We start from the raw sequence: 26993 nt of genomic DNA on the forward strand, positions 1-26993 counted from the left end.
TGGTGTCAGGATAATGTGACTGGGTGGGACATCATGTTACATGTCTGTGGCATGATGCCCCAGTGCTAGACATCACTATAAACTGCCACACTGCAGACATCTTAGTGATATGACTGAAAAATTGTTAAAGCTACGTTAAAAATCAAAATCACAAACACGTACAAAAACTTATTGGTGGACCCATCTCCTTGCAGTTCAGCTGCAGTGGCTCAATATCGCTGATGAAGCCCTGTTTTCATTACCAAGACTATGAGGAATTACATAATTGGTAATAATTCCTGTCTATTCTGGACACTTTATCTCAAGGTCATTGACAGGATTCAGTGTCAGCTCTGAAGTGGTATTTCAGGAATATCAAACCATTGCATCGAGGGAGATCATGCCTCATTTTACCTTCAAGATGAGAAGGATGATATATCATGATAAGGCATTTTCATCCTGAATAAACTTGACTATCCATCCTGCATATCAGACTCAACCAATGAATTTGCTCTGCATATTAGCTCAGGAAGTAAAGACAGTAAGCACCATCATAAATTGTTCTCTGTCATTATCCATGACATGGGATGGAGATCCATGCACACTTCTCCAGTTCTTATCAGAGATCTCTCAACCAAACAGGTTCAAGTTGATCAGGAGAACCTTTACCTGTGGAACAAAGGTTATCCTTCCAGATTGTTCAAGAGCTTCATAAAGACATGGCTTCACAACTTTCCTCTGGATTTGCGGGAGGGAAAATCTTTCTCTTATGAAGCTGCTCCACAACAGATGGAGTCTTTTCAGTCAGATTGTCTAGAAGCTGTCTCACATATCATGAGGGACTGGAGGTGGTCTCTCCTGGCAAAGGGAATGCATCTTCTTCCACCTCTTTACCTATTTTCTTAAGGTGTTATGATTGGGTACTGTACTTAAGGAAGAACCAATTTTTTCTCACAAAATATGTTTCTTCAAGAATACTTATCAAATCATATTATACACACACACACTACCTGCCTCCCAACAGTTGCATCCACATGGAGAGCATGCCTCATGCTCCAGTAGTAACTGAGATATTCACATGATTTGGAACCAGTCCCTATACCAAAGGAAAATTATGATCCAACTTCCACCTAGGTGGGCAGGTAACTTTTAGCTTCTTTAGCTAAACGTGTTTTCTGGGAGGACTGGATTTGTGACATAGTAGTTCTCCTTAGTTATTATGGATGGTCAATATTATCAAAAGACATATTTCACCAAAACGAAATTGGTTTTATTGTAAGTTCCTACCATTCCTGTCATCGGCAGGGCTTGTATATTTTGCACAGAAAGTATTTTCATTATAAGGAGAATATTTTAATATTGAAAGTGTATGATATTGAAAGTGTTAATTATTGCAGAAGTGAATATAAGGGGGATAAAAACTATGAAGTTTTTGTCACTGGCAAGTTATATAGTACACTGCCTATAAGATAAGCGGCTGCTTACAACATTTGACCTTTTGGCAGATTTAACTGCATTTACTATTATTTTAAAGCCGATGGATTTTGAATTTTCAAAAAAAAATTCTTGATTTTTATCTTCATTTTTACATTTCAGCATGTCCTTTGGGAGTTCCAGTTTGGGAATCAGTATGCCTGGATGCTGTGTGTATTTGCTGTCATTGTTGCCTACAGCATTTCGTGTCCTCTCATTGTCCCATTTGGTAAGAACAACAAGAAAAATAACATATACTAACATATAAGTTGATTTAATCTGCAAACTGCACAAACCAGATCTGTCATTGCATAATGAACTAGTAGAGCAGGCTCTATATTGTTTGTTCTACTGATTACTCCTAACAAGCTACATAGACCCAGATCTACCTGTGCATTATGCAGTGACAGTCTGGTTTGTGCAGTTTGCAGTTGGACTTGACTTACAGGCAAGCATATATGGGGTACTAATATTTATGTTCATTCTATTAGATCATTGCTACCAAAAGGTGCTTTTAGCACAACTGTAGTTTTATTGATGAAACATAATCAGAAGTTATGTTTTTGCCAAAAGACCAGTGAGGTGAAAAGGCAAAGAAAATCAATTATTCATTGAGGACACTTAATTTTGAATATGTTTTTACTATCCCAGTTTCAGTCATAATGTTTTACACATGTTTTGTTTATTGTTTAAACCCTGGAAGATCATAAATACAACAAAATTGATATGATTGTAAATCATGCTTAGGAGAAGTGTGGTGAACAATGACCAGTTTTGCAAAATTTATTTACTGAATTATCATCATTACATATTTTTGCTTGAGATATTTTCAGTATGTTTACTAGTGACTAATGGTGTGTATATGACCATAAAGTATTCATTGTATTCGATGTATGGGAATAGATTTCAAGAGATGGAATCCATTATCTGCACCAGAGATGCTCCCAATGCATGCAATCATGTGATTTAAGCAAAATTTTTACTAATTTATGGAAAGCAGCAAAGTGCAAGAATATCTGCAAATTAGTTTCAATTTGTGCATTTGAAAATGTGCTTGGCACAGTATACAGTCTTATTCAGTCATTCACTCTTAAAGTGCTTGTCAATACAAAAGTCAAGCGTGTAGAAATATTGTAGTGATGTCACCACGTATATTTTTTGGTTTCTTTGGCTTGACATGAGGGTTGTTAAGCTAAATTTGATTGGCACGCTAGGCCCTGTAACAGGCACTATATCGTAGTTTAAACCTTGCATCAAGGAAGTTTTACAAATGTGCCTTTATAATAATGGCTGTTTTTGCAGTGTGGTTCATCTTTTTTTGTTTAGCAAATGCTGGCTAATCATGGTGATGAAGGCAATTTAATTTTAAAGTTAGGAAGTATATCAGATTATTGGAGTTGGGAAAGTGTTAATGGAGAAACTAGTGAGTGGTTTTAGTGTTAAATGGATGGACAGAAACAGACAGCATGATGGTCAGCTCTTTATTTTGAGATTAAATGTAGAAAAGGCAGACAAACAAACCAAATTAAAACACAAACATTTCAAAGTAGACTGCACTTTTCGTTTCCTTTCTCATCACAGTTTAGCCTTGCAGGATAATGTGCTTTAAAACCATAAACCCCTAGCATGAAGGTTACAATAAATCTAATAAAATAAGAAAATAACATGAAATTAAGAAGTAAAAATAGTTGGTCAAAATACCTCTTTTTGGACAAGTAAACTATGGTATTAGTGGACATCAAATCCTATGGAAATCTGGCATTGAAGGCATTAAAGTGCTAAGTCAAGAAAAATAAACCTTGGCAAAGCATATGTTAGTGAAAAATCTTATTTTGGAGCAGAAGTTTCCAAAAGACAATATCTGTGATCTGTGGAAAATTGTACACAACAATCATAAAGAATGGTATTCAAATTTGTTCCTGCCAGCTAAGCTAGCTATGTACTGTATTTTTGCATATATAACCCACACACAAGTATAATCCACACCCATGTATTACTCACGAAAAATAAACAAATTTGGAAAAAAAACTGGGTCTATCCCAACACCATGTATTGTCTGCATGATCTTAAGTCCCGATACCACTAAAAATATATGTCATAAATCAAAATCACTGATCATTTTCACAATAGTGTTAGTTGGTTTGTAGATAATATTCTACTATTTCCTCAACTGGCTGACTTTTTTTTTGACTCTTTGAGGAGAAATAGTTGGACCCAATCTCTATCAAAGGCTACCACACCATGATAATGTGATTGGGGAATGTATTTAGTAAATTATGTTTCTCCAAGAATACTTACCCAGTCACATTACTTAAATACCCTCACAACCACCTCACCATGCAAGCATCCTCCTTAGTATCTTGCTCAACTAAAAACTAGCGACACATGGCAGTGCAAAGAGGAGGTAATGGGCTAGAGCAATTGCCATTTGTCTATTAAAATAGAAAAAGATGATTTTAATCTCTTAGTATGGCTGGATTCCTGAGGTAGTAGGCTAATATTCTTGCTGTAATGTGATTGGGTAAGTATTCTCGAAGAAACGTAATTTACTAAAAAATATGCTTTCAGTTCATCAGTTGAGCATGGTTATATAGTATTATGTAAATAGTGTAATTATCTTAAATTAGCCTGCTTATTCACAGCTGTGATCAAAGATAGCAAGGCAGCCAATCGAAGGATTCTTATGGCATAAAGATTGAATGCATCACACAAAAGACATATATAACATATATTGACAACTGAACCGCTTGCATTTTTCAGTCTAATGGGTTGCTGAACTGATCAGTAGTGACTGTGACTCAACATTAACTAGAAGTAGAGAATCTCCATTGTCATTGTTGATTGACAAACACAATGTTTTTAAAGAGTTTAATGAATTGTGTAGCGCTACGTATACAGTAAAACCTGTCTTGTGAGACCACCCCTTTTGCACAGAAAAAATGTTCTCATAATAGGTTTGTGCAAGATTACCATTTTTAAAGTCAAAATGCAGCACGTTTAAGAAGGACAAATATTCATTACTACTGTACGTGCATTAAATTCATTATTCATATATTAAATACAGCAATCATTTTATCTCAAAGCAGTTTTGTTTAGCAATAAAGATATACATCTATCATAAAATATTTACAGTTATGTTTGAAGATCAAATATACATGTAGTTTAGCATATCAGTTGCAAAACTAACAAGGTAATATTTATTTATCCTGTCCATAAATTAACTTGTCATGTCCGTACATTTCAGACTTACTTCAAATTTAGAGCAAGAACTGCACAGTTAACTGTGATAACACTTACTCATCCTGTGTATGAATTAGTGGCTTTGATCAGGCTTTTTGGTAAATATGGAATATATATGTACCAATGAATGAAATCAAAAGACAAAATCCACCTATCAAGAAACAAAGTAATTTATTTAAAGAGGAAACTAAAATGCTTAATTCACCTGTGTCATACAGAGATTAATTCTATAAACAAAGGGTGTAACAGGTCTGCACTGCAGTGAACAGATCACCACTTGGTTTTGGTTTTGATAATGGTCACAGAAACATATTACAATGACAATCAAATCTTGGAAACTATACTTACTTATTAATGACAGTGGCAAAGGCCTCATTCACCCCAGGCATTACAGATTGACTGAATGAAGTACTTTCAAAACATTTCCATTTGGGCATTATCAAAGTTTTGTGGGTTTTTTTTATACAAAAGGTAAATAAACATTACAGGTCTTTGAATTGACCCTTTAAAAACAAAGCAGTGGTTAATATAATGGAGATTTATAGGACTTCCACACTTCAGTAGTGGTTAGTGACATGTACTTTAATCTGGTTTATGGTCAGTAACATAAAATGGATGCCTGCATCACCTTTTGATTTTAGGAATCAGGAAATAGACTAATGTGTTATTTTTTCATTTTTAATATACTCATAAACTTTTTTATGTTTATTACAGTTCAGTTTATTTGTTTATTTTCATAAGCATGTACAGATATATTACATACTCTCTCATATTTTGTGCTTTCATAGAGTTTTAGTTACATCAAGTGAATGAAAATCAAAACAAATTATGTATAAAAGTTCAGTTCATTGCCATTGAAATACATAGACATGGTCGCAAACACCAAAATAGTTCCACTCAGGGTAAGATAAGATATATTTATAGTCGGCATATTTAAAAAGCTATTCAACATAAGCTCTGATGAGGTTGTTTTTGCCTATATCACATAAAAGCAATAAAGAAGTTAACATTATTTGAAAGACACACCAGCACGGCATAATACATAAGTAAAGAAGGGACAAATCATAAACTAAAATAACTTGAAAGGTAAGCAAGCAAGCATTTCAAAAAGGCAGTAATTTAAAAGGTGTGTTAGTATTCAAGTAGCTAAAAAAACCAGGATAGGACCTGAAGGATGCAATAGCAAAATTCTATGCAGCTTTAATGATAAATTAAATTGATATGGGAATATCAATTAAACATTCATATTGAATGCCACATCAGCCATACGAGTAAATTGATATGGGAATATCGATTAAACATTCATACTGAATGCCACATCAGCCATACGAGTAAATTGATATGGGAATATCGATTAAACATTCATATTGAATGCCACATCAGCCATACGAGTAAATTGATATGGGAATATCGATTAAACATTCATATTGAATGCCACATCAGCCATACGAGTAAATTGATATGGTAATATGGATTAAATATTCATATTGAATGCCACATCAGCCATACAAGTAAATTGATATGGGAATATCGATTAAACATTCATATTGAATGCCACATCAGCCATACAAGTAAATTGATATGGGAATATGGATTAAACATTCATATTGAATGCCACATCAGCCATACAAGTAAATTGATATGGGAATATCGATTAAACATTCATATTGAATGCCACATCAGCCATATGAGTAAATTGATATGGGAATATCGATTAAACATTCATATTGAATGCCACATCAGCCATACAAGTAAATTGATATGGGAATATCGATTAAACATTCATATTGAATGCCACATCAGCCATACGAGTAAATTGATATGGGAATATCGATTAAACATTCATATTGAATGCCACATCAGCCATACGAGTAAATTGATATGGGAATATGGATTAAACATTCATATTGAATGCCACATCAGCCATACGAGTAAATTGATATGGGAATATGGATTAAATATTCATATTGAATGCCACATCAGCCATACAAGTAAATTGATATGGGAATATCGATTAAACATTCATATTGAATGCCACATCAGCCATACAAGTAAATTGATATGGGAATATGGATTAAACATTCATATTGAATGCCACATCAGCCATACAAGTAAATTGATATGGGAATATGGATTAAACATTCATATTGAATGCCACATCAGCCATACAAGTAAATTGATATGGGAATATCGATTAAACATTCATATTGAATGCCACATCAGCCATATGAGTAAATTGATATGGGAATATCGATTAAACATTCATATTGAATGCCACATCAGCCATACAAGTAAATTGATATGGGAATATGGATTAAACATTCATATTGAATGCCACATCAGCCATACGAGTAAATTGATATGGGAATATCGATTAAACATTCATATTGAATGCCACATCAGCCATACAAGTAAATTGATATGGGAATATGGATTAAACATTCATATTGAATGCCACATCAGCCATACAAGTAAATTGATATGGGAATATCGATTAAACATTCATATTGAATGCCACATCAGCCATATGAGTAAATTGATATGGGAATATCGATTAAACATTCATATTGAATGCCACATCAGCCATACAAGTAAATTGATATGGGAATATGGATTAAACATTCATATTGAATGCCACATCAGCCATACGAGTAAATTGATATGGGAATATCGATTAAACATTCATATTGAATGCCACATCAGCCATACAAGTAAATTGATATGGGAATATGGATTAAACATTCATATTGAATGCCACATCAGCCATACAAGTAAATTGATATGGGAATATCGATTAAACATTCATATTGAATGCCACATCAGCCATACAAGTAAATTGATATGGGAATATGGATTAAACATTCATATTGAATGCCACATCAGCCATACGAGTAAATTGATATGGGAATATCGATTAAACATTCATATTGAATGCCACATCAGCCATACGAGTAAATTGATATGGGAATATCGATTAAACATTCATATTGAATGCCACATCAGCCATACGAGTAAATTGATATGGGAATATGGATTAAATATTCATATTGAATGCCACATCAGCCATACAAGTAAATTGATATGGGAATATCGATTAAACATTCATATTGAATGCCACATCAGCCATACAAGTAAATTGATATGGGAATATGGATTAAACATTCATATTGAATGCCACATCAGCCATACAAGTAAATTGATATGGGAATATGGATTAAACATTCATATTGAATGCCACATCAGCCATACAAGTAAATTGATATGGGAATATGGATTAAACATTCATATTGAATGCCACATCAGCCATACAAGTAAATTGATATGGGAATATGGATTAAACATTCATATTGAATGCCACATCAGCCATACGAGTAAATTGATATGGGAATATCGATTAAACATTCATACTGAATGCCACATCAGCCATACAAGATTCAGTAAGTTGCAACAAAATCTAATATGACATTATGCAATGGTTGATTTGGTTCTCTCGTGCTTATGTTTTGCTATGCAAAAGAAAATAGTTTGTTATTTAGATCAGAAGTACTTAAGTTTAGCTGCTTAAGGCATCAGAATTCTTTCATTTATCTGGAAATGTTATGTGTTTTTATCTAGGTTTAGTTTACATGACTTTGAAGCATCTGGTGGACAGGTACAACATCTACTTTGCCTACAAGCCATCCTACATCAGCAGGAATATCCATTCCACCGCTGTCAACTATGTTATCGTAGCTGCCATCTTCCTTCAGTGTAACTTGGTCTTCTTTACCTTTCTCAGAGCAGGTGAGCTGCCATCTTCCTGTTCAGAATAATGTTTCTTATTACGAAGATACCCCTTTTTTTTCAGAAAAAAATATTGTCTCTCTTGACAGCAATGTGAGGGCAAGAATATGCCACCATTCACTCTCCTCTCTCTCTCACTGTTATCCACAGATTTCATATATACTTAGTTATAAATCAAGTCCAATTCCAAACAACATAGACCTCAATCTGCCATTGCATATTGCACCATCAAATCAGGGTCTGTCATGCTTGTTCTACCGATTACTCCTAACAGACTGTAGAGACCCAGATCTAGTGTTGCATAACATGCCAGTAGTTGGACCTGACATATAAGTGACTGTATACTGGGGGATATAGATATCGCTGTGTCCATCATTCAGCATGAGCATATAGGTGTAATTTCAAGAGCAGCATAACTTTCAAGCAGTTGAAGGTATTTCAGCCAGATATTGTGCACCAGTGAAATAAGTCATTGTAGTTCGTCATTTTGATGCATAGAATTTTTTGCATTCAGATTTTTTAAACCATGGAAACAAAGCATAACATAAATAGTACATGAATTGGGAGTGCTGGACTATAGGGTACTAGCCTAAATAGTATAAAATATTTGGACCATAGGGTACTAGCATCAGCAGTATATAATATGATGATTGGACGATAGGGTACTTTCAGCTGGAGACTCTTAGGTTATGTGATCTACAGATGAGTTATGTTAATATGTCAGATGACTTGTATTACGCTTGTCAGATAACTCGTGTTACACTTGTCTACAATAACAGGAATAATAATAATAATGATAATATGTTTTGGTACTGATGAGTTTGTTTTCAAAAGTACTCCCCTAGGATGGCCACCTATCTAAAGCAACCAGTAGCTGGCAAGATCTGTCAGATTTGCCCATTGGAAGTGACCACATATCGAGGTTTACAGATAGAAATATTATGAATATTTTTTTCTTCTTTTAAATATAACTCACTCACATTTTCATAGTCACAACCAGATCTATGTGCCTAGATTTTGTTGACAAGGTGGTTTTCCACCTTGATTGGTGATTGTTCATAATTATTTTAAATAGCATTAATTCATGTTTGAACACATTGATTTCATAACATAACTGATTTTTAAATGAAAATATTAAATATTTTAATTTATTTTTACATGTAATTATTGCTCAGAAATATGTGATCCCATTCTAAAAGAAGACCCAAATATTTTATACAGCCACTTTCCTGCTGCAGAATTGACAATTTTATGAGAGGGGCATCTACAGTATTTGTAGATGTATAATTTCTTTAAAGCTGAAACTTCAGGTGTTTGTTTAATATCATGCTACAAACTGTTCCATATAACTGTAACAGTGTAGGTTAAAGATTTCTTAAAAACTATTTAAACATTTGGTACATAATAAATAACTGTTAGCGCTCTACAATGAACTCCTTATACCACTCTGGATTTTGCATAATTAATTTGAATTTCAGTGGTATTAATGAAATTTAAAAAAATAATCTAAATTTATGGGGATACAATTTTACTTTGAAAGTACTTTAGTACTAGTATAATAGACTGGTACATAGAATGTCGCTTCTCAATGTAAGCTTCATAACAAGAAGCCAGTAGATTTGACTGTAAATAGTGAACAAGAAAAATACAGCAAAGATGCATGAACTTTGTACTCTTTCATATGCTTATCAATGAAACCTTGCAATAGCAGATTACAACAGTTGGAATTTGGATGGTTATCAAGTTGTGCTACAGACAAGTATCACATAAAACTGCCACTCGTGTCTGGGCAGAAAATTAATAGCACAGACAAAGGTTATGGAACATAGCTGATTTATATTATTATGTAGTTTCATGTACATGCAACATGCAGTATCATGGAAATTTGTTGAAGTATGGCATGTAGGCATTCTGTTAGGAACCCTTTGTGTCATCAAGTGGAGAAAAAAAAATTTCTTTCTTTCTATAAGTCACTTGCCTCTCTAAGCTAAGTTGGTTTCCAGTTGAAACAAGGAATATTTGGAACTGTTTCTTGGTATCCATTAAGTTTTGAAGGAAATGCAACTTAGATACCCATTTGCTGTTTTGAAGCAGTATTTGAAATGTTATGTTCATATTGTGATCATTTTAATGGCCTTGTTTTGCATGGTCTTAACCGTGATTTGGCAGATGAAGATAAAAGAAAGATGCTGATAATTTGTGAGGAAAACTAATGTTTGTTATTATTGCTTTGGCCAAGAATGTTGAAGAAATGTGTAGTTCTTAAATTGGAGGAATGGACATACCGGTGTGTGAAACTTGCGAAAAATTCCCACAAGACGATAGGAGTAGTAACCGGAAAATACTACTGGTCCTGTCCATAATCAACTGGTCCTACTTTTTGTCATGCAAGAATATTAAATTTAGTCAATGGCTCATTGGTAAATTCAGGTAGACATGAATATTAATCTTTAGTAATGTTATTTGTATAATTAATATAAAATAAATCACAAAATAAGATGTTTATGTCATATTTCAACTTTATTAGATTTTATAAAACTGAGCAAAACATGACCACTATTTACTGACTAGGACAATGACGCTCCCTGTTTAGCTGACCCAGACCTAACTCATGTAGAGGCTAGGCATCATAATCTAGCCATTGATAACCAGTCTGAAAAATCTAGACATTGATGACCAGTCTGAATAATCTAGCCATTGATAACCAGTCTGAAAAATCTAGACATTGATAAGCAGTCTGAATAATCTAGCCATTGATAACCAGCCTGAATAATCTAGCCATTGATAAGCAGCCTGAATAATCTAACCATTGATAAGCAGTCTGAATAATCTAGCCATTGATAAGCAGTCTGAATAATCTAGCCATTGATAACCAGCCTGAATAATCTAGCCATTGATAACCAGCCTGAATAATCTAGCCATTGATAAGCAGTCTGAATAATCTAGCCATTGATAAGCAGTCTGAATAATCTAGCCATTAATAAGCAGTCTGAATAATCTAGCCATTGATAACCAGTCTGAATAATCTAGCCATTTATAACCAGTGTGAATAAAAGACAGGATCCTCATTCATTAGCTTGTCACAATATCAGAACTAAACCAGCTTGCAGAGATGAGTCGCTGGTTACCATCATACAGCTTTGCATGAAATTAGGTCTGCGGAAAGACAAGTTCCAGCAGTGGATTGCTGGAACTGGAACAAATGAATCCACATCAGCAGGATACGGCTTAGTTATACATGTAGTTAATTCAGCTCAGCATCATGGACGATCTTCATATCTGTAGCTCAGTGAAGTTTGACCTCTGCATCTGGAAATTTAGACATCATCTGCATAATATAATCTAGTTTTCTTAAAATAATTTATATTTTTACTTACTGCTTGTTTGTGATACAATTTATCTAATGAGGAGACCATGTTTGTTGACTAGTAGGATGCAATGGTAACCATTACTGCTTTGTTTGGCATCAGAAATGAACTCTTCTAAAACTAAAGGGTCAACAAGTTTGATTATATGTACACATACCACTCCTTTTTCAGGATATATTGAATGAATAGTGTTGCTCTATATGTAGAAACAAGTGGTGTTGAAATAATTGGTGTGTGAAACTAGTTTGGTAACATTTTTAGCTATATTATGAGCAGGGCCCCAGTTGACTGAGTGGTCAAAAACACTTGCCTTTACCTATCACTGCCATCTCACCTCTGTCTACATGGGTTCAAGTTTCTGGCTCAGCCTTCACATGTTGACTTTGGGAATTGAAGTAGCAGGTGTCATCAGTCATCACATAGATGCAGAAGAATCTTTTTTGGGAGTTACAAGCATCTAGTGTACACAGATTAAATTGATTTATCTACTCAAAGCGCTCTGATTAACAAGTGGTCATAAGAAACAATTCACAAGTGTTTAATCTTAACTTGGTTTTTTAATATTTTTTAAATAGCATGAAAAGATAAAATTTGTAGATTCAGTTACTCAATATTCCTAAAAATCCAGGTGTACTGACTACTCATAATTTACCCCAGTCTACTGTGATATTTGGCTGGCATTGGACTGGTGGGCTGGAGGCAATATCACACACTGGTACACATCATTTATTCTCTATGGACCTTAATTGTTGTTAATTATATATAGGTATAGATAAACTAATGGGAAGATTCAGAATAATGGTTTCTTGAATCTGTTATCAATTCTGGAAGTGCTGCCTAGAGTTCTCCCAAAAATTGACACCAGGATTCCTGAAAAGTATTTGCATGAAGGAAAATAGTTGCCACATGTGTTTGCTTGAGGCTGCATGTTTCGACACGGTTAGTTCCAACAAAATAGGGCATCATTTATTTGCCATTCAGTTGCTGGTCCTTACATAACACATTGTAGAACATGTTTTCTTTGTAGTATGTTGTATTGTAGTATTGTCACAAGACAATGGCAATTATAAGAATTAATTGTTAATTAGTTACATTGGCTTTCTTGCTTGTTAACTAAAGACTAACCTTAAGCTACTGTACAGTTTGGTCACATGTCCTTTGGCAAAATGAGGCATGTCACAGGGAGAAACGGCATGTCCTTTGTGAATTTCACGCATATTGGATCCAAAAGATTGGTCAATATTTGGTGAAAACAGGCTATCATAATGCCATGAAAAACCTCCCAATTTTAGGTCCCAATCTCCCTTTTTTTATTATTCAGTCTCCCTACTTCAGCTTTTGAGAAGTTGACAGGTATGACGATACAAATCAGTAAGAGTTTGATAAAGTGTTTCAAATATCTTTTTGGCAATTACAATGAGTTATGCTTCTTATTTTTCATCAGAAACACCATTTATGATATAAAGTTTAGTTTCTAGACTACCTTTTTGTTCAAGTGTATCCTTGAATTGAAGGCACAGCATTGACACTGTTACTTTGCTGACATCTTTTCATAGCACAATTACATACTAAAATGTTTTAGGATTTTATGTGTTATTTTTAAAAACATTTTAAAGAATTTCAACATCATAATATTATATTTTTTATTTTGTGATTCATGTTTACATTTATTCAGCACACCATGGTCCTGAATGTCATGCATTTGTTATTAATCACTTCTCTTTTGCAGAGGAAGTCGGTGCAATATTTCTGGTGGCCACAGTTGTGTTATTGTTGACTCTGTTGGTCTTTTTTGGCCGAATTTGCTTTGGATGGTTCAAGAACATTGGACCCCTTAGATATACGGTAAATATATGCCTAATATTTATATATGTGGCTCTTCTTCTATCAAACAAGCCCAATATTTACTAAATCTGCCATAATCTATTATACATTATAGTGCTGTTTGCAGTCCATACATTATTGTTCCATGAACCATGGTTCTTTTCACTCAGTATTTATTTATGGGAAGTCAAATTGTCTAAAACTCGCATTTCTGTCATTTGAAATGCACTGAAAAATGTTAACAATGTTAAAAAATGTATTTTTTGTGACACATAAGAATTAAATATTTTAGAAATATTATATCAACTTTATGTATACTTTATGTATACTATGCTGTATTTGCTAATACGGTCTGAAAATTAATAATTAATATAATTCAGCATTCCCTTTAATGTTATTATTTTTGTGATAATTCCTACATTTTATCACTAATGCCCACCCTGAGTTTTTAGCTGGGTCAATTTACTAGTGATGATGGAACTCTCATAGGCTGTCAGTAAATTATAGGAATGGATGTGTACGAGGCCCAGTCATCAGACCATGGTTTTGCACTACTAGGGAATACCTGGCCTGGCCCGGTTTTAAGATTAAAATGTGATCTTATGAATGACTATCTTACTTTTACAGCAGAACTGAAAACAGCTTTAAATTGACCTGTTAGACTTATTCACTGGTTACTAGGATCCATTTTGGATCTATTATTTTGCAACTTAAAACCTTGTCATTTAAAATGTTGCAAATAGTTGATAGGCATTATTAATGAGAAATACATGGAAAAGATGAAAGAAGTGCAGGTATTTTTAATGCATTCTTTCCATGGCAACTAGCACATAACATAAAGCTTATGCTAGAAAGAACAGTAAACCACTTCATACTTTAAATATACATCATATGAAAAAACCCGGATTGGGAAGAAAAAGGCCCCTTTTCAATATAGTCCTTTAAATTAGACATTTCAATGCTTTTTCCATTTGTTTTTAAGCAGGAGGTGAGTTTAAACATCTTAGTAGTGGTAGAGTTCCAATAAATTTATGTTGAATGCTGAAAATAACACTGAATCATACCATGGTTCATTTTACAATAGACTGAGCAGTATGGGGAAGTTTTGTGCTTGATTCACACATTTTGCTTTAATAATTCCAGTGACATGCCAAAACATTTTATGAAACCTAATGCATTTTTAATTAGTCTATGATTATAATTATCACTAAAGATGTAAAATATGGATATTACATGCAGTTTTAAGTTTATTGGATATTGAATGAGGTGTAAACATTATAGTTTATATTATTTGAATGACCCATAGTGGTATTGTCACAGTTGATATGTAGATATGTTAACATTGCTTGCTTCTGAATTGCTGTAGGTAACCCTTTTGGTATAGTGAGCTTTTTGTCTGACAGATATTTATATTATCCACAGCTTGTTGTGTAAGAACAGTTTGTAGCGTAAGAGCATTCTGTTGGTTTGAAAGCGCTTGTCATAGGGCACTTTTTGTATTGGCATCATTTACATTATCAAATAGGTCTACAGTTGAATTGTGGTAACAACTAACTGAAGTCATATGTTAGCCAAGTACCTTGTTGTAATGTATGCTGATACCAGTGGCCTAGTGGTTAGATTTCCACCTCGGATGCAGGAGGTCATGGGTTCGATCCCTAGCAGAGTCGTACCAAAGACTTTAAAAAATGGTACTAATAGCTGCCTTGCTTGGTGCTCAGCATTAAGTGGTTAGTGTTAGGACTGGTCAGCCTGGTGCCAGGATAATGTAACTGGGTGGGACATCATGCTACATGTCTGTGGCATGATGCCCTAGTGCTAGACATCACGATAAACTGCTGCACTGCAGGCATCGTAGCAGTATGACTGAAAAATTGTTAAAACTAAGTTAAAAATCCAAATCACACACACACACTTGGTCATGATCATGATACAATACATATCACAGTACTTGGGCAGTGATGCAATACATATCACAGCACTTGGGTGGTGATGCAATACATATCACAGTTCTTTCATGGTGATGCAAGACATCACAATATTTGGGTGTTGATACAATACATATCACAGTACTTAGGTGGTGATACAATACATATCAATAATTGGTCATGATACAAAATATATAACTACTTTTGTGGTGATACAGTACATATAGTACTTGGTCATGATACAGTACATATCAGAGTACTTGGTCATGATACAATACATATCAGTACTTTTGTGGTGATAAAATACATATAACATTAATTGGTCATGATACTATACATATCACAGCACTTGGGTGGCGATGCAATACATATCACAGTTCTTGCATGGTGATGGAATACATATCACAGTAAATGGGTTGTGATACAATACATATCACACTAACTGGTCATGATACAAACTAACTACTTTTTTGGTGATACAATTCATATCACAGTACTTTTGTAGTGATACAATACATATCACAGTTCTTTTGTAGTGATACAATACATATCACAGTACTTGGTCATGATGCAGTACATATCACAGTACTTGGGTGGTGGTGCAATACATATCACAGTAATTGGTCATGATACAATACATATCACAGTACTTGGTCCTGATACAATACATATCATAGTATTTGGTCATGATGCATAACATATCACAATACTTGGTCATGATACAATACATATCACATTATCTGGTCATGATACAATTCATATCACAATATTTGGTCATGATACAATACATATCACAGTATTTGGTCCTGATGCAATACATATCACAGTACTTGGTCATGATACAATACATATCACAGTATTTGGTCATGATACATAACATATCACAATACTTGGTCATGATACAATACATATCACAATACTTGGTCATGATACACTACATATCACAGTACTTGGTCATGATACAATACATATCACAGTACTTGGGTGGTGGTGCAATAGATATCACAGTAATTGGTCCTGATGCAATACATATCAAAGTACTTGGTCATGATACAATACATATCACATTATTTGGTCATGATATATAACATATCACAATACTTGGTCATGATACAATGCATATCACAGTACTTGGTCATGATACAATACATATCACAGTACTTGGTCATGATACAATACATATCACAGTACTTGGTCATGATACAATATGTATCACAGTACTTGGTTATGATACAATACATATCACAGTACTTGGTCAGGAGTGTAATGTCCTAGAGGCTTAAACTATGTAACAAGAAAAAGTAAAAACCCAACAAGTATTTTATAATCTAAGATATACATTTATTTCTCTAAACAATAAAGTCTAGCAAAGTGAAAGAATTGAAATAACTTACAGTATGGTATGCAGCATGTAGCAAGTTTTACAATATATATTGTGATATACTGAATATGCTATGTACAAGTCAGATCCAACTGCAGACTGTATAGACCCAGAGCTACCATTGCATAATGAGCTGGCAGGTCTGAATCTGTGCAGTTTTTTATGAGTAATCTGTGCAACAAACAATAGAGAACTGATCTGACAGTGCATTATCATTACGTAGAGTCCTACCTTGTCTGTTTGTCTTTGCATGTGATATCTTTGTCATTGTGTTAGTATGTTATGCATGCAGCAAGGTTACTACTACTACCTGAATATATCATGACATTTTCCAAATTATGCATATGGTTTTTATTTTTTGACTCGTCCATAGCAACTCCACCCTCATCACACAAACCCAAACGTTTTCGAAAAGGAGCCTTAAATACAAAAGAGAGGTTTACATTTAAGATTTCATCTGCCATTATGGTCTATCATTATGGAATTAGAAGTTCCTTTTTTATATTGACATCTGCAAATTATCTGTCATATCCAGATTTGTAATAAAAAATAGAATTGAATGAAAAATAGAATTTTATTCAAAATGTGATTCACTTGTCACTTTACATAACCCTCTTAGAAAAAAAATGATTTTGATGTTTTGTCACTGAGACTGGTGGTTTCTCTTGCTGAGTAATGGAACCAGTCTGCTAAGTTCTTTTACAAAAGACTGCAGCAGTCTTATTGTTTTATCAAAGAAACATAAAGCTATTCATTTTTCTTTCTTTTCTTAACTTTAATTCATGTACATGATGATATATCACCTTCAAGTCCAACAACATTTGAGTATTGTCACACTTGCTATGCAGTATACATTCTGGAAATATTGCAAATTGCATACAGTGAAACCAGTTGAGCTAATAAAAGACATATGGATCCCCTGCAGAAATGTTTTGTGAACTCACAGGTTTAGTAAAATTGGAATATAAATGCATAGTTGATAATGAAATATGGACATGAGTAAGCAGTTTATAATATAAAGAATTTTTGTTAAATCTGATCTCATTAAAATGGGATCCACAGCATCCTCTGATACTTTAGTCTGACAATCTTGGCTTCTCTACATTCATCAGCCTGGGTACTTCATTTGGAAATGCCTCAATTTAAACTAATATTCATTAGATAACAGAGAAAAAGATTAGTCAATAAAATATTATGTCACAGATTGTAGCCCTTTTTATTAGTAGATTGGAACATTCAATGACTTCTGCTTATAGATACATAAAGATGTCTGCATTGCTTGACCATGGTATTTTTGAAAGAACAAGTTTGACAGACTAATATTTTTTCTGATCCTGTTGTAGTGTAACCATGTGATCAAGTCAGACATTCAGAAATTTCTAAACACTTTAAGTTTGATCAAATCAAATCATTGACTTGCTTCATGAATTATTTATAAGTCCAAAAGTCATGGGTGTTTACTGCTGTGAAAGGGAGTTAGCTGGATATTCAACTGCTTCTGTATTCAGGCAATTTCACTTAAAGTCAGCTGTATAGTATGATGAGGGAACTGACTAAACTGATTTTTCCTACAAGAACAGAGACCATATGAGAATTGCTGATTAGTGCATTGATTTGCTTTGTATAGTTGACCTTCAAGCAGACACTTCATATCAGCATGAATGTCACATAACTTATTGTATTAGGCTTCCTGTTATGAAGCTTCCGCTTCCAACCTGTCTTGTTCTTAATTAAGCAATCACATTATAATTTTGAAGCTGTGAGTCTACGATGTATGTTTTACTTATGACTGAAAGTCAAAATCAAAGAACCTGCAGATCAGCATTGATCTTATGCTATGGTAGGATATTTTTAGAACTATGGCATCTGTGTGAGCATTGCACTCAGACAAAAACAGTAATCTAGATGTCAGGATTCAGGATGTAAGGACATTCCCATAATCGAGCTCTACTTGACCAGAAGAAAGTATTGGATGGAATGTTGGAGCCCTTTAGCACAAGTTTATTATCACTACTTTTCCTAAACTACGTGAAGGATTGCCATGAAACTTTCCACACCCATTCATCCCTTTATTGTTAGTCCAAATGAAAATGGTGCCTCCTGACTCAGTGAAGACAACAGGATGAGTTAATCAGTGAAAGACTTGATGATGCCTGATTGGTCCAAAATGAAATTGATGCTAACATGACATCTAAGATGGCCACTACAGCAGCCATCTTGAAAATCTTATTATTGCTACTCATCCTGAACAAAAATCTTGTCAACATGGGGTTATCACTAGGGCTGTCAAAAATCATGAAAAACCAACCCGGGTACCCGTTGAGAAATTTAACGGGTACCCGGGTACCCGTTAGCACATGAATGACATGTACAACCATAGACCAACTAATTGTTATCCCCATCTCTTTAATATTTTATATGGCGATGGAGGCTAACCGTTATTAATTAATAAATTTATTTAGAATGACCTTTGTACACAGATGGTAGGTATAATCCAACCTTTAATGATCACTGTGATCAGCCGCGTTAAATCCTTTAGAACACTCGCCTTTTTTTAAAGTATAAGTCCTTGTTAGAACAGACCACGTTTATTCATCGGCTTTTGACCGCAGATTTGAATTACCCACGCATGCGTGTAAAGCAGCTTTACCACATGTCAAGAGTAATGCGTTAAAACCGTCTTTGTGTGTGTGTGTGTGTGTGTGTGTGTGTGTGTGTGTACGAAGATTTCAAGGTGTCTAGGTGATAATTGTTCATAATATAAATTGTGGGATTTCTTCGACATGTGTGTTCGGAAATCAAAGGTATCCATCTGGATTTCATTAAAAGAGCCCGCAATGTACCGATCATTTAGCACCCACAATCAATAGTTATCGTCTACAAAGAGGTTTATTACCTGTAGAACAATGCTATGTTTTAACCTTGGTATATAATGCCTCGGGGATAACGGTTTGTCCTGTTGCACAATGCCAATGAATTTTATTAATCCAAACAGACTCTCTGATGTATTGTTTATTTATATTAAAGCAGGGATCTGGTTTCTAATTAAAGCCATAGCTGTCACACCTGTTTGAAGTGGTTGGCGAGTGTGGCGATTTTTTTTTACGGGTACCCGCGTTTACGTTTCAATACCCGGGTTTTTCAATACGGTCGGGTACCCGGGTACCCGAGTACCCGTTGACAGCCCTAGTTATCACCAAATGACTTATTACAGTGAGTTGGCCCAAAGTTCAAATCATGCCAGTCTGATGTGTCTTTTATAGGTTTAGGCTCCTTCACTCCAGTTTGCTTTAGAGTTATGCCCATTATAAAGCAAATTCTTGTCTTATCAAAATTATAAATGTTGCTTACAATCAGCACAATGCAAGGACCGTTAAACATGTTAGACTTCCATATGACTTTAATGGGTTTTGTCTCATTTACACCATTTTGGACAGAGTTTTGGCTTTTGTCAGTCAATTTTATCTCTTGGAATGGAATATTAATCAGCACAAATTTAGAACCATTCAACTTATTCTGATGCAGTTTGATATCATTGTTTGATAGACCTAGATATGTCTTGTATAGGTATTGTCTTGTCAGCTCTGTTGAGTTTTAGCTCTTGCATCAGTCAACTTGTGTAGACAAGTCCTTGAAAGAGTTGGATTTGAAGTATTGCCCATTGATAATTAGAGACGTCATAACACCTGAACACCCATCTCCTAACTTTGCTTTTCCCACCATGCCTTTTTCTCTTTAAGACCCTAAAACGGAAACTGTTGTGAGGGGCCCTATTACAATGCATCTTTCTCTGATAACTCATCTTTTCATTAAAGTTAGCCACTTTTTGGTGAAGTGAAAATTCTACTGTAAAATTGTAATTTTATTGGTTATTTCCAGCTCTATATATATTATTTTCATAAAATTTAATGATAATCTTAGCATTATTTTTTGTTAACCTCTACAGGCCAAGTGTAAGTTTCAGTACATGTATTTCTTTTACAGATGTTATCCCTGCTTTCTTTAAAATGTTAATTGATTAAGAATATCAAAGATGGTTTCAACACCCGGTAGTTAAAAAGAAGAAACAATCTTGTCTTCAGTTCCTGGAAATAATTTTTAGCCAGTAGAGTAACAATCCCTTGTTTCTCATCGTCCATGATTTTGATCATGGAAGGAAGTTATGGCCCCTGATTGTTCATCCTCCTCCAGGGTTTAATTTCTCTACAAAGGATTGCTGGATTTCAGCCAGTTCTGGCATGCAGCTGTATATTAATTAGAAAATGAATAAGTTGTAGAGGAGTTATTTCCTCTGAATACCCGTCTTCTCTTAACTTTGCATTCTAAATCTCAAATTCCACTCTTTATGGTCCTGTTAAGGGAATTGTAGTCTGCATGATTCTTTGCATTGTACACATTATTAGAGCTGTAGTTGTTTTTTTATTGTATACCACCCAGCCCTGCTGCAACAACAGACATTTCATTCGTATTTTTTTTTATCAGATCTGGTTTTCAAACAAAAGAAAATATGTAAACATGCCTGGTAGTGTATTATACATTTTTTCTAATTATGCTATTCTTTTTCAACAATAGCTCTATATTACATTATGAGCCTTTTAATGAAATGATGTAAAACCATATTTCTTAACCCTGTTTCATTTGCAGTGAATAGAGCTTTCATCCTTTATACTGTTCAAACCATTATTTGGTTACTGAAACCTATGTAGAAAATCATACATTTCTTTGAATGAACAGTATTAATTTGAATCCACACAATGATCGACAGTTTGTGCTGCCGTCATCTAGTGTATCATCTGTTCATACCCAAGCTTCCTGTTCATGTACATGCATAGAAGACTACATTTGGTGGAACGTTGTTGTGAATCCTGCATGACTGCAATGTTTTCAAGTTTCCTGCTGCATAATTTAGTTCTAAGTGAAAGAAAACCAATTTCATATTTTATGAAAAAGTTTTAAATATTTTTGTATTTATCTCTTTATGTTATAAGAAGCCTGGATGGAAATTAGCGAATACAGATGAACAGGTAGGCAATGCAGATTAATAGTTTTACTTCTGATATTTCTGTGTGTATTTTGGGGCAGAGGTTGATATAGAACTCCACATTGCTCTTTCTTTGGCTTTCCTCAGTCTCTTTCATTCTTGCCAAGTCATCATTTATGACACTGATGCCCTCTTGAACATTGTAAATACTTGCTTTCGCATATGAATAATACAAGTGTTTTTCTACTGGCCATTTAACACTTCATACTAATTTACTAACAGATAAAGTCAAAAATCTAGTGATAGTTACATGTATTTGTAATTTACTTGATGAAGTTATAATGTGTGAGGCGTTTGTGTAAATTAGTGATCATGGACTTGATTACAGTTCAAGTGTAATTACAACAAAATAATGCCTTGCTCATAAGTAATAAAACATTATTATTGTCCCATACTTCAAGTTGTACCTGACACATTTTTTGGGACAATTTTTTTCATAGTCAGCTCTGGTTTTCTTAATTTTCCACTCTTTCCTACAGGATTTCCAACTATAAGATTCCTCCTTAATATAATACCCTCCACTATCACCAACAGGATTTCCCACTATAAAATTCCTCCATAATATAATACCCTCCACTGTCACCTACAGGATTTCTCACTCTAATATGATACCCTCCACTCTCACCAACAGATTTCCCACTATAAAATTCCTCCATAATATAGTACCCTCCGCTCTCACCAACAGGATTTCCCACTGTAAAATTCCTCCATAATATAATACCCTCCACACTCACCAACAGGATTTCCGACTATAAAATTCCTCCATAATATAATACCCTCCACTCTCACCAACAGGATTTCCACTATAAAATTCCTCCATAATATAATACCCTCCACTGTCACCTACAGGATTTCTCACTCTAATATAATACCCTCCACTCTCACCAACAGGATTTCCCACTATAAAAGTCCTCCATAATATAATACCCTCCACTCTCACCAACAGGATTTCCCACTATAAAATTCCTCCATAATATAATACCCTCCACTGTCACCTACAGGATTTCTCACTATAAAATTCCTCCATAATATAATACCCTCCACTCTCACCTGCATGATTTCTCACTCTAATATAATACCCTCCACACTCACCAACAGGATTTCCCACTATAAAATTCCTCCATAATATAATACCCTCCACTGTCACCTACAGGATTTCTCACTATAAAATTCCTCCATAATATAATACCCTCCACTCTCACCTACATGATTTCTCACTCTAATATAATACCCTCCACTCTCACCAACAGGATTTCTCACTATAAAAGTCCTCCATAATATAATACCCTCCACTCTCACCAGCAGGATTTCCCACTATAAAATTCCTCCATAATATAAAACCCTCCACTCTCACCAACAGGATTTCCCTAATATAATACCCTCCACTATCACCAACAGGATTTCCCACTATAAAATTCCTCCATAATATAAAACCCTGCACTGTCACCTACAGGATTTCTCACTATAAAATTCCTCCATAATATAATACCCTCCACTGTCACCTGCATGACTTCTCACTCTAATATAATACCCTCCACACTCACCAACAGGATTTCCCACTATAAAATTCCTCCATAATATAATACCCTCCACTGTCACCTACATGATTTCTCACTCTAATATAATACCCTCCACTCTCACCAACAGGATTTCCCACTATAAAATTCCTCCATAATATAGTACCCTCCACTCTCACCAACAGGATTTCCGACTATAAAATTCCTCCATAATATAATACCCTCCACTCTCACCAACAGGATTTCCCACTATAAAATTTCCTCCTTAATATAAAACCCTGCACTGTCACCTACATGATTTCTCACTATAATATAATACCCTCCACTCTCACCAACAGGATTTCCCACATTAAAATTCCTCCATAATATAATACCCTCCACACTCACCAACAGGATTTCCCACTATAAAATTTCCTCCATATTATAAAACCCTGCACTGTCACCTACATGATTTCTCACTATAATATAATACCATCCACTCTCACCAACAGGATTTCCCACTATAAAATTCCTCCATAATATAATACCCTCCACTCTCACCAACAGGATTTCCCACTATAAAATTCCTCCATAATATAAAACCCTGCACTGTCACCTACATGATTTCTCACTATAATATAATACCATCCACTCTCACCAACAGGATTTCCCACTATAAAATTCCTCCATAATATAAAACCCTGCAGTCACCTACATGATTTCTCACTATAATATAATACCCTCCACTCTCACCAACAGGATTTCCCACTATAAAATTCCTCCATAATATAATACCCTCCACTGTCACCTACAGGATTTCTCACTCTAATATAATACCCTCCACTCTCACCAACAGGATTTCCCACATTAAAATTCCTCCATAATATAATACCCTCCACTGTCACCTACAGGATTTCTCACTATAATATAATACCCTCCACTCTTGCCTACAGCCATCCTCCAACTTGCATTTTGACAAAAATATAACCCTTTTTCCACATTCTGCAATATTGGTTGGCTTGTTAAAAATGTTTCAATGTAATTTCCATAAACATCATGCATATGTAAAAACTTAAGTATGTTGTAGTATCCTGTAAAATTTGGTAATACAATGTGATATAGATCAAATTGCATCTAACTGTATATTAATTAAATTTCTTGATCAACAAATGATGTGAAAATTAACATATAATTAATACTGGATTGACTATATAACTTTACATCATACATGTGTGCTACCAGTATTCATCTTTGCTCTACATCTTTGTACCATTGGGGCTTTACATATATATATATATATATATATATATATATATATATATATATATATATATATATATATATATACACACCATATATATGGGCTATACAACTGTACACCATATATATAGACTTCACTTACGTATTTCCTCCACCAGTTATACTGGCTACCATGTATAGCCTATCTTGTCCTGAAAAATGGCATTAAACCCTACATCAACAACAACAACAGCAACTTACGTAATATATATATATATATATATATATATATATATATATATATATATATATATATATATATATATATATATATATATATATATATATATATATATATATATATATATATATATATACATACATACATATACATACAGTGTAACCCTGCTATAATATGGTAGTTGGGAGCCATAAAACCCAACCGCGTTATATACCGAACCGTGTTACCCCACACACAAAAAATGGGGGAGGGGTAAAAAATGCGGGCGGTAAAATACGTGCTTAGAGAACCATGAATTGGTACATATACATGAATCCTGTTTATATAGAAATGTCTAATGTATGGCCAGAACAGAGTATCAACACCGTGTACTCAGCTGCAAACCTCATCATATACATTGAATCCACAATGCAAGTGATTCCATCGAAAATATGCAAACACAGCTTTAAAATATTCATTAATTTTGTAACAGGTCATACTGGTCTGAATTCAGCGGAAAAACATAGCACAATCACGTAACGAATGACAGAGCACATTTACTTTAAAGTACGTTCCAAGTCGGTAAAAGTTAGTTTGCATTTTAAGCAAACTTTTCCCTACAAAAAGGAAACTTTCACAGCACTGTTAATGTGTTCCAGTCACATTGGAAAATGAAAAATCCATCAGATTCCATCACTTTTATTCAAGTTTGGTACTAACTTCCTTTGAAGAAAAGTTCTTTGCTGTTACTGAAAGATTGTAGTCGGCTTTCTTTGATGAAGGGTGTATGCGCTATTGAAGTCACTGAGAAGGACAGCTTTGGAGAACCAAACGAATGGTCATTTCTTATTGTGGTGGCAACATCAAATAATTGTATTGCATGATTGAGACTGGTATTTTTTCCATTTGCTGAGTACATTTTCAAAGCAGTCGGTGCTTCATAGGTAATCTGTTTCCTTTGAAATTTCAGCAAACTGTTTTATCTGGGTACATTTTTAAAAAGGAATTGGCTGTTGTTTAGACTATTCTAGTTACTGTCCCTCCATGCCTGCTGAATAAACCAATTAGTAAGATTATTTTTATTTTTTTAATTTATTTTTTTACATTTGTGGTAACAGCGTGATGCTGCCTTCCATGCATGCATCTGAAAATTAACAAAGGGTCAACAGACGATAGAGACGCAGGTGTTCTGATGACAGGAATTATTACAGAAAACGTGAGCGTTCTGAAGGATTTAATTCTGAGTGAAATAAAGAGGAATTTTACTACCATCCACAAATAAAATGTCAGTCTTTGTAAATAGATTAATTACTTGTGAGCAGCTTAAAATCCGATGAATGATAGATTATGAGACAATGCCTCGTCCAGTTGATCACCGTTACCAGAAATGTCAACAACAAAAAATGCGGACATTTTACAACATACGGAACTCATGCTAGATACCAGGATAAGGGGATTATGATATAACAGTGCACTGTTTAGATGGGTTATCGGTATGGACAAAGAATTTGTTTATGTAACAGTAGATAAATTTCAGTGCATTTTATATCCAGTTTGCGGCTTCCTTTCATGGGGCCTTTGAATTTCTGCATTCCAAACCAGTGGCTGTATATAAAAGATTAAACAGCCAACAATGTCGCCAACAAATAAAAAAAGCCACATGGTATGTTTTGCAGTCAATAAGGAAAAACAATCCAAGTTTGCGACATTGGCGAAGACCTATGTGATCCCAGAATAAACTTTTCATGCATTTTTTTTTCTTTCTTACTTTTAAGAAGAAAAAAAAATACTTTTTTGCGTACGAGAAAAATACGTATAAAATTTCAGGAGCCAAGCCATGATTGTCTTGGATTATTCATACGCGATCTCTTCCCCAAAATGATAAGCAGCTTTTTAAGTTTTCTTCGTAGTATTTCAGAATTTTTTTTTTGTGCACAAGAAAAACACATGTATATGAAATTTCGGGAGCCATGCCACGATCGCATTATATCCGAATTCGCGTTATAATGGAGCGCGCTATA

At 34.4% G+C, this 26993-nt stretch overlaps 1 protein-coding gene across 8 annotated transcripts in view; it reads left to right on the forward strand.

The window, feature by feature from the left end:
- Window positions 1-26993, forward strand: part of LOC149805347 (mechanosensitive cation channel TMEM63B-like) — a 159008-nt gene that overhangs the window by 114382 nt on the left and 17633 nt on the right. For 4 of the 8 annotated variants that reach the window (XM_089949426.1, XM_089949457.1, XM_089949434.1 and 1 more), the window contains 4 exons: window positions 1576-1681; window positions 8308-8475; window positions 13573-13688; window positions 21965-22000. In XM_089949426.1, the coding sequence (XP_089805552.1) occupies window positions 1576-1681; window positions 8308-8475; window positions 13573-13688; window positions 21965-22000 (426 nt within the window). The remainder of the gene's footprint in view (window positions 1-1575; window positions 1682-8307; window positions 8476-13572; window positions 13689-21964; window positions 22001-26993) is intronic. The other 4 variants (XM_089949453.1, XM_089949462.1, XM_089949468.1 and 1 more) reach the window with 3 other exon arrangements.

The sequence above is a fragment of the Sinohyriopsis cumingii genome, chromosome 2 (assembly GCF_028554795.1).
Source record: "Sinohyriopsis cumingii isolate HCF-2022 chromosome 2, ASM2855479v2, whole genome shotgun sequence".
Taxonomy (NCBI): domain Eukaryota; kingdom Metazoa; phylum Mollusca; class Bivalvia; order Unionida; family Unionidae; genus Sinohyriopsis; species Sinohyriopsis cumingii.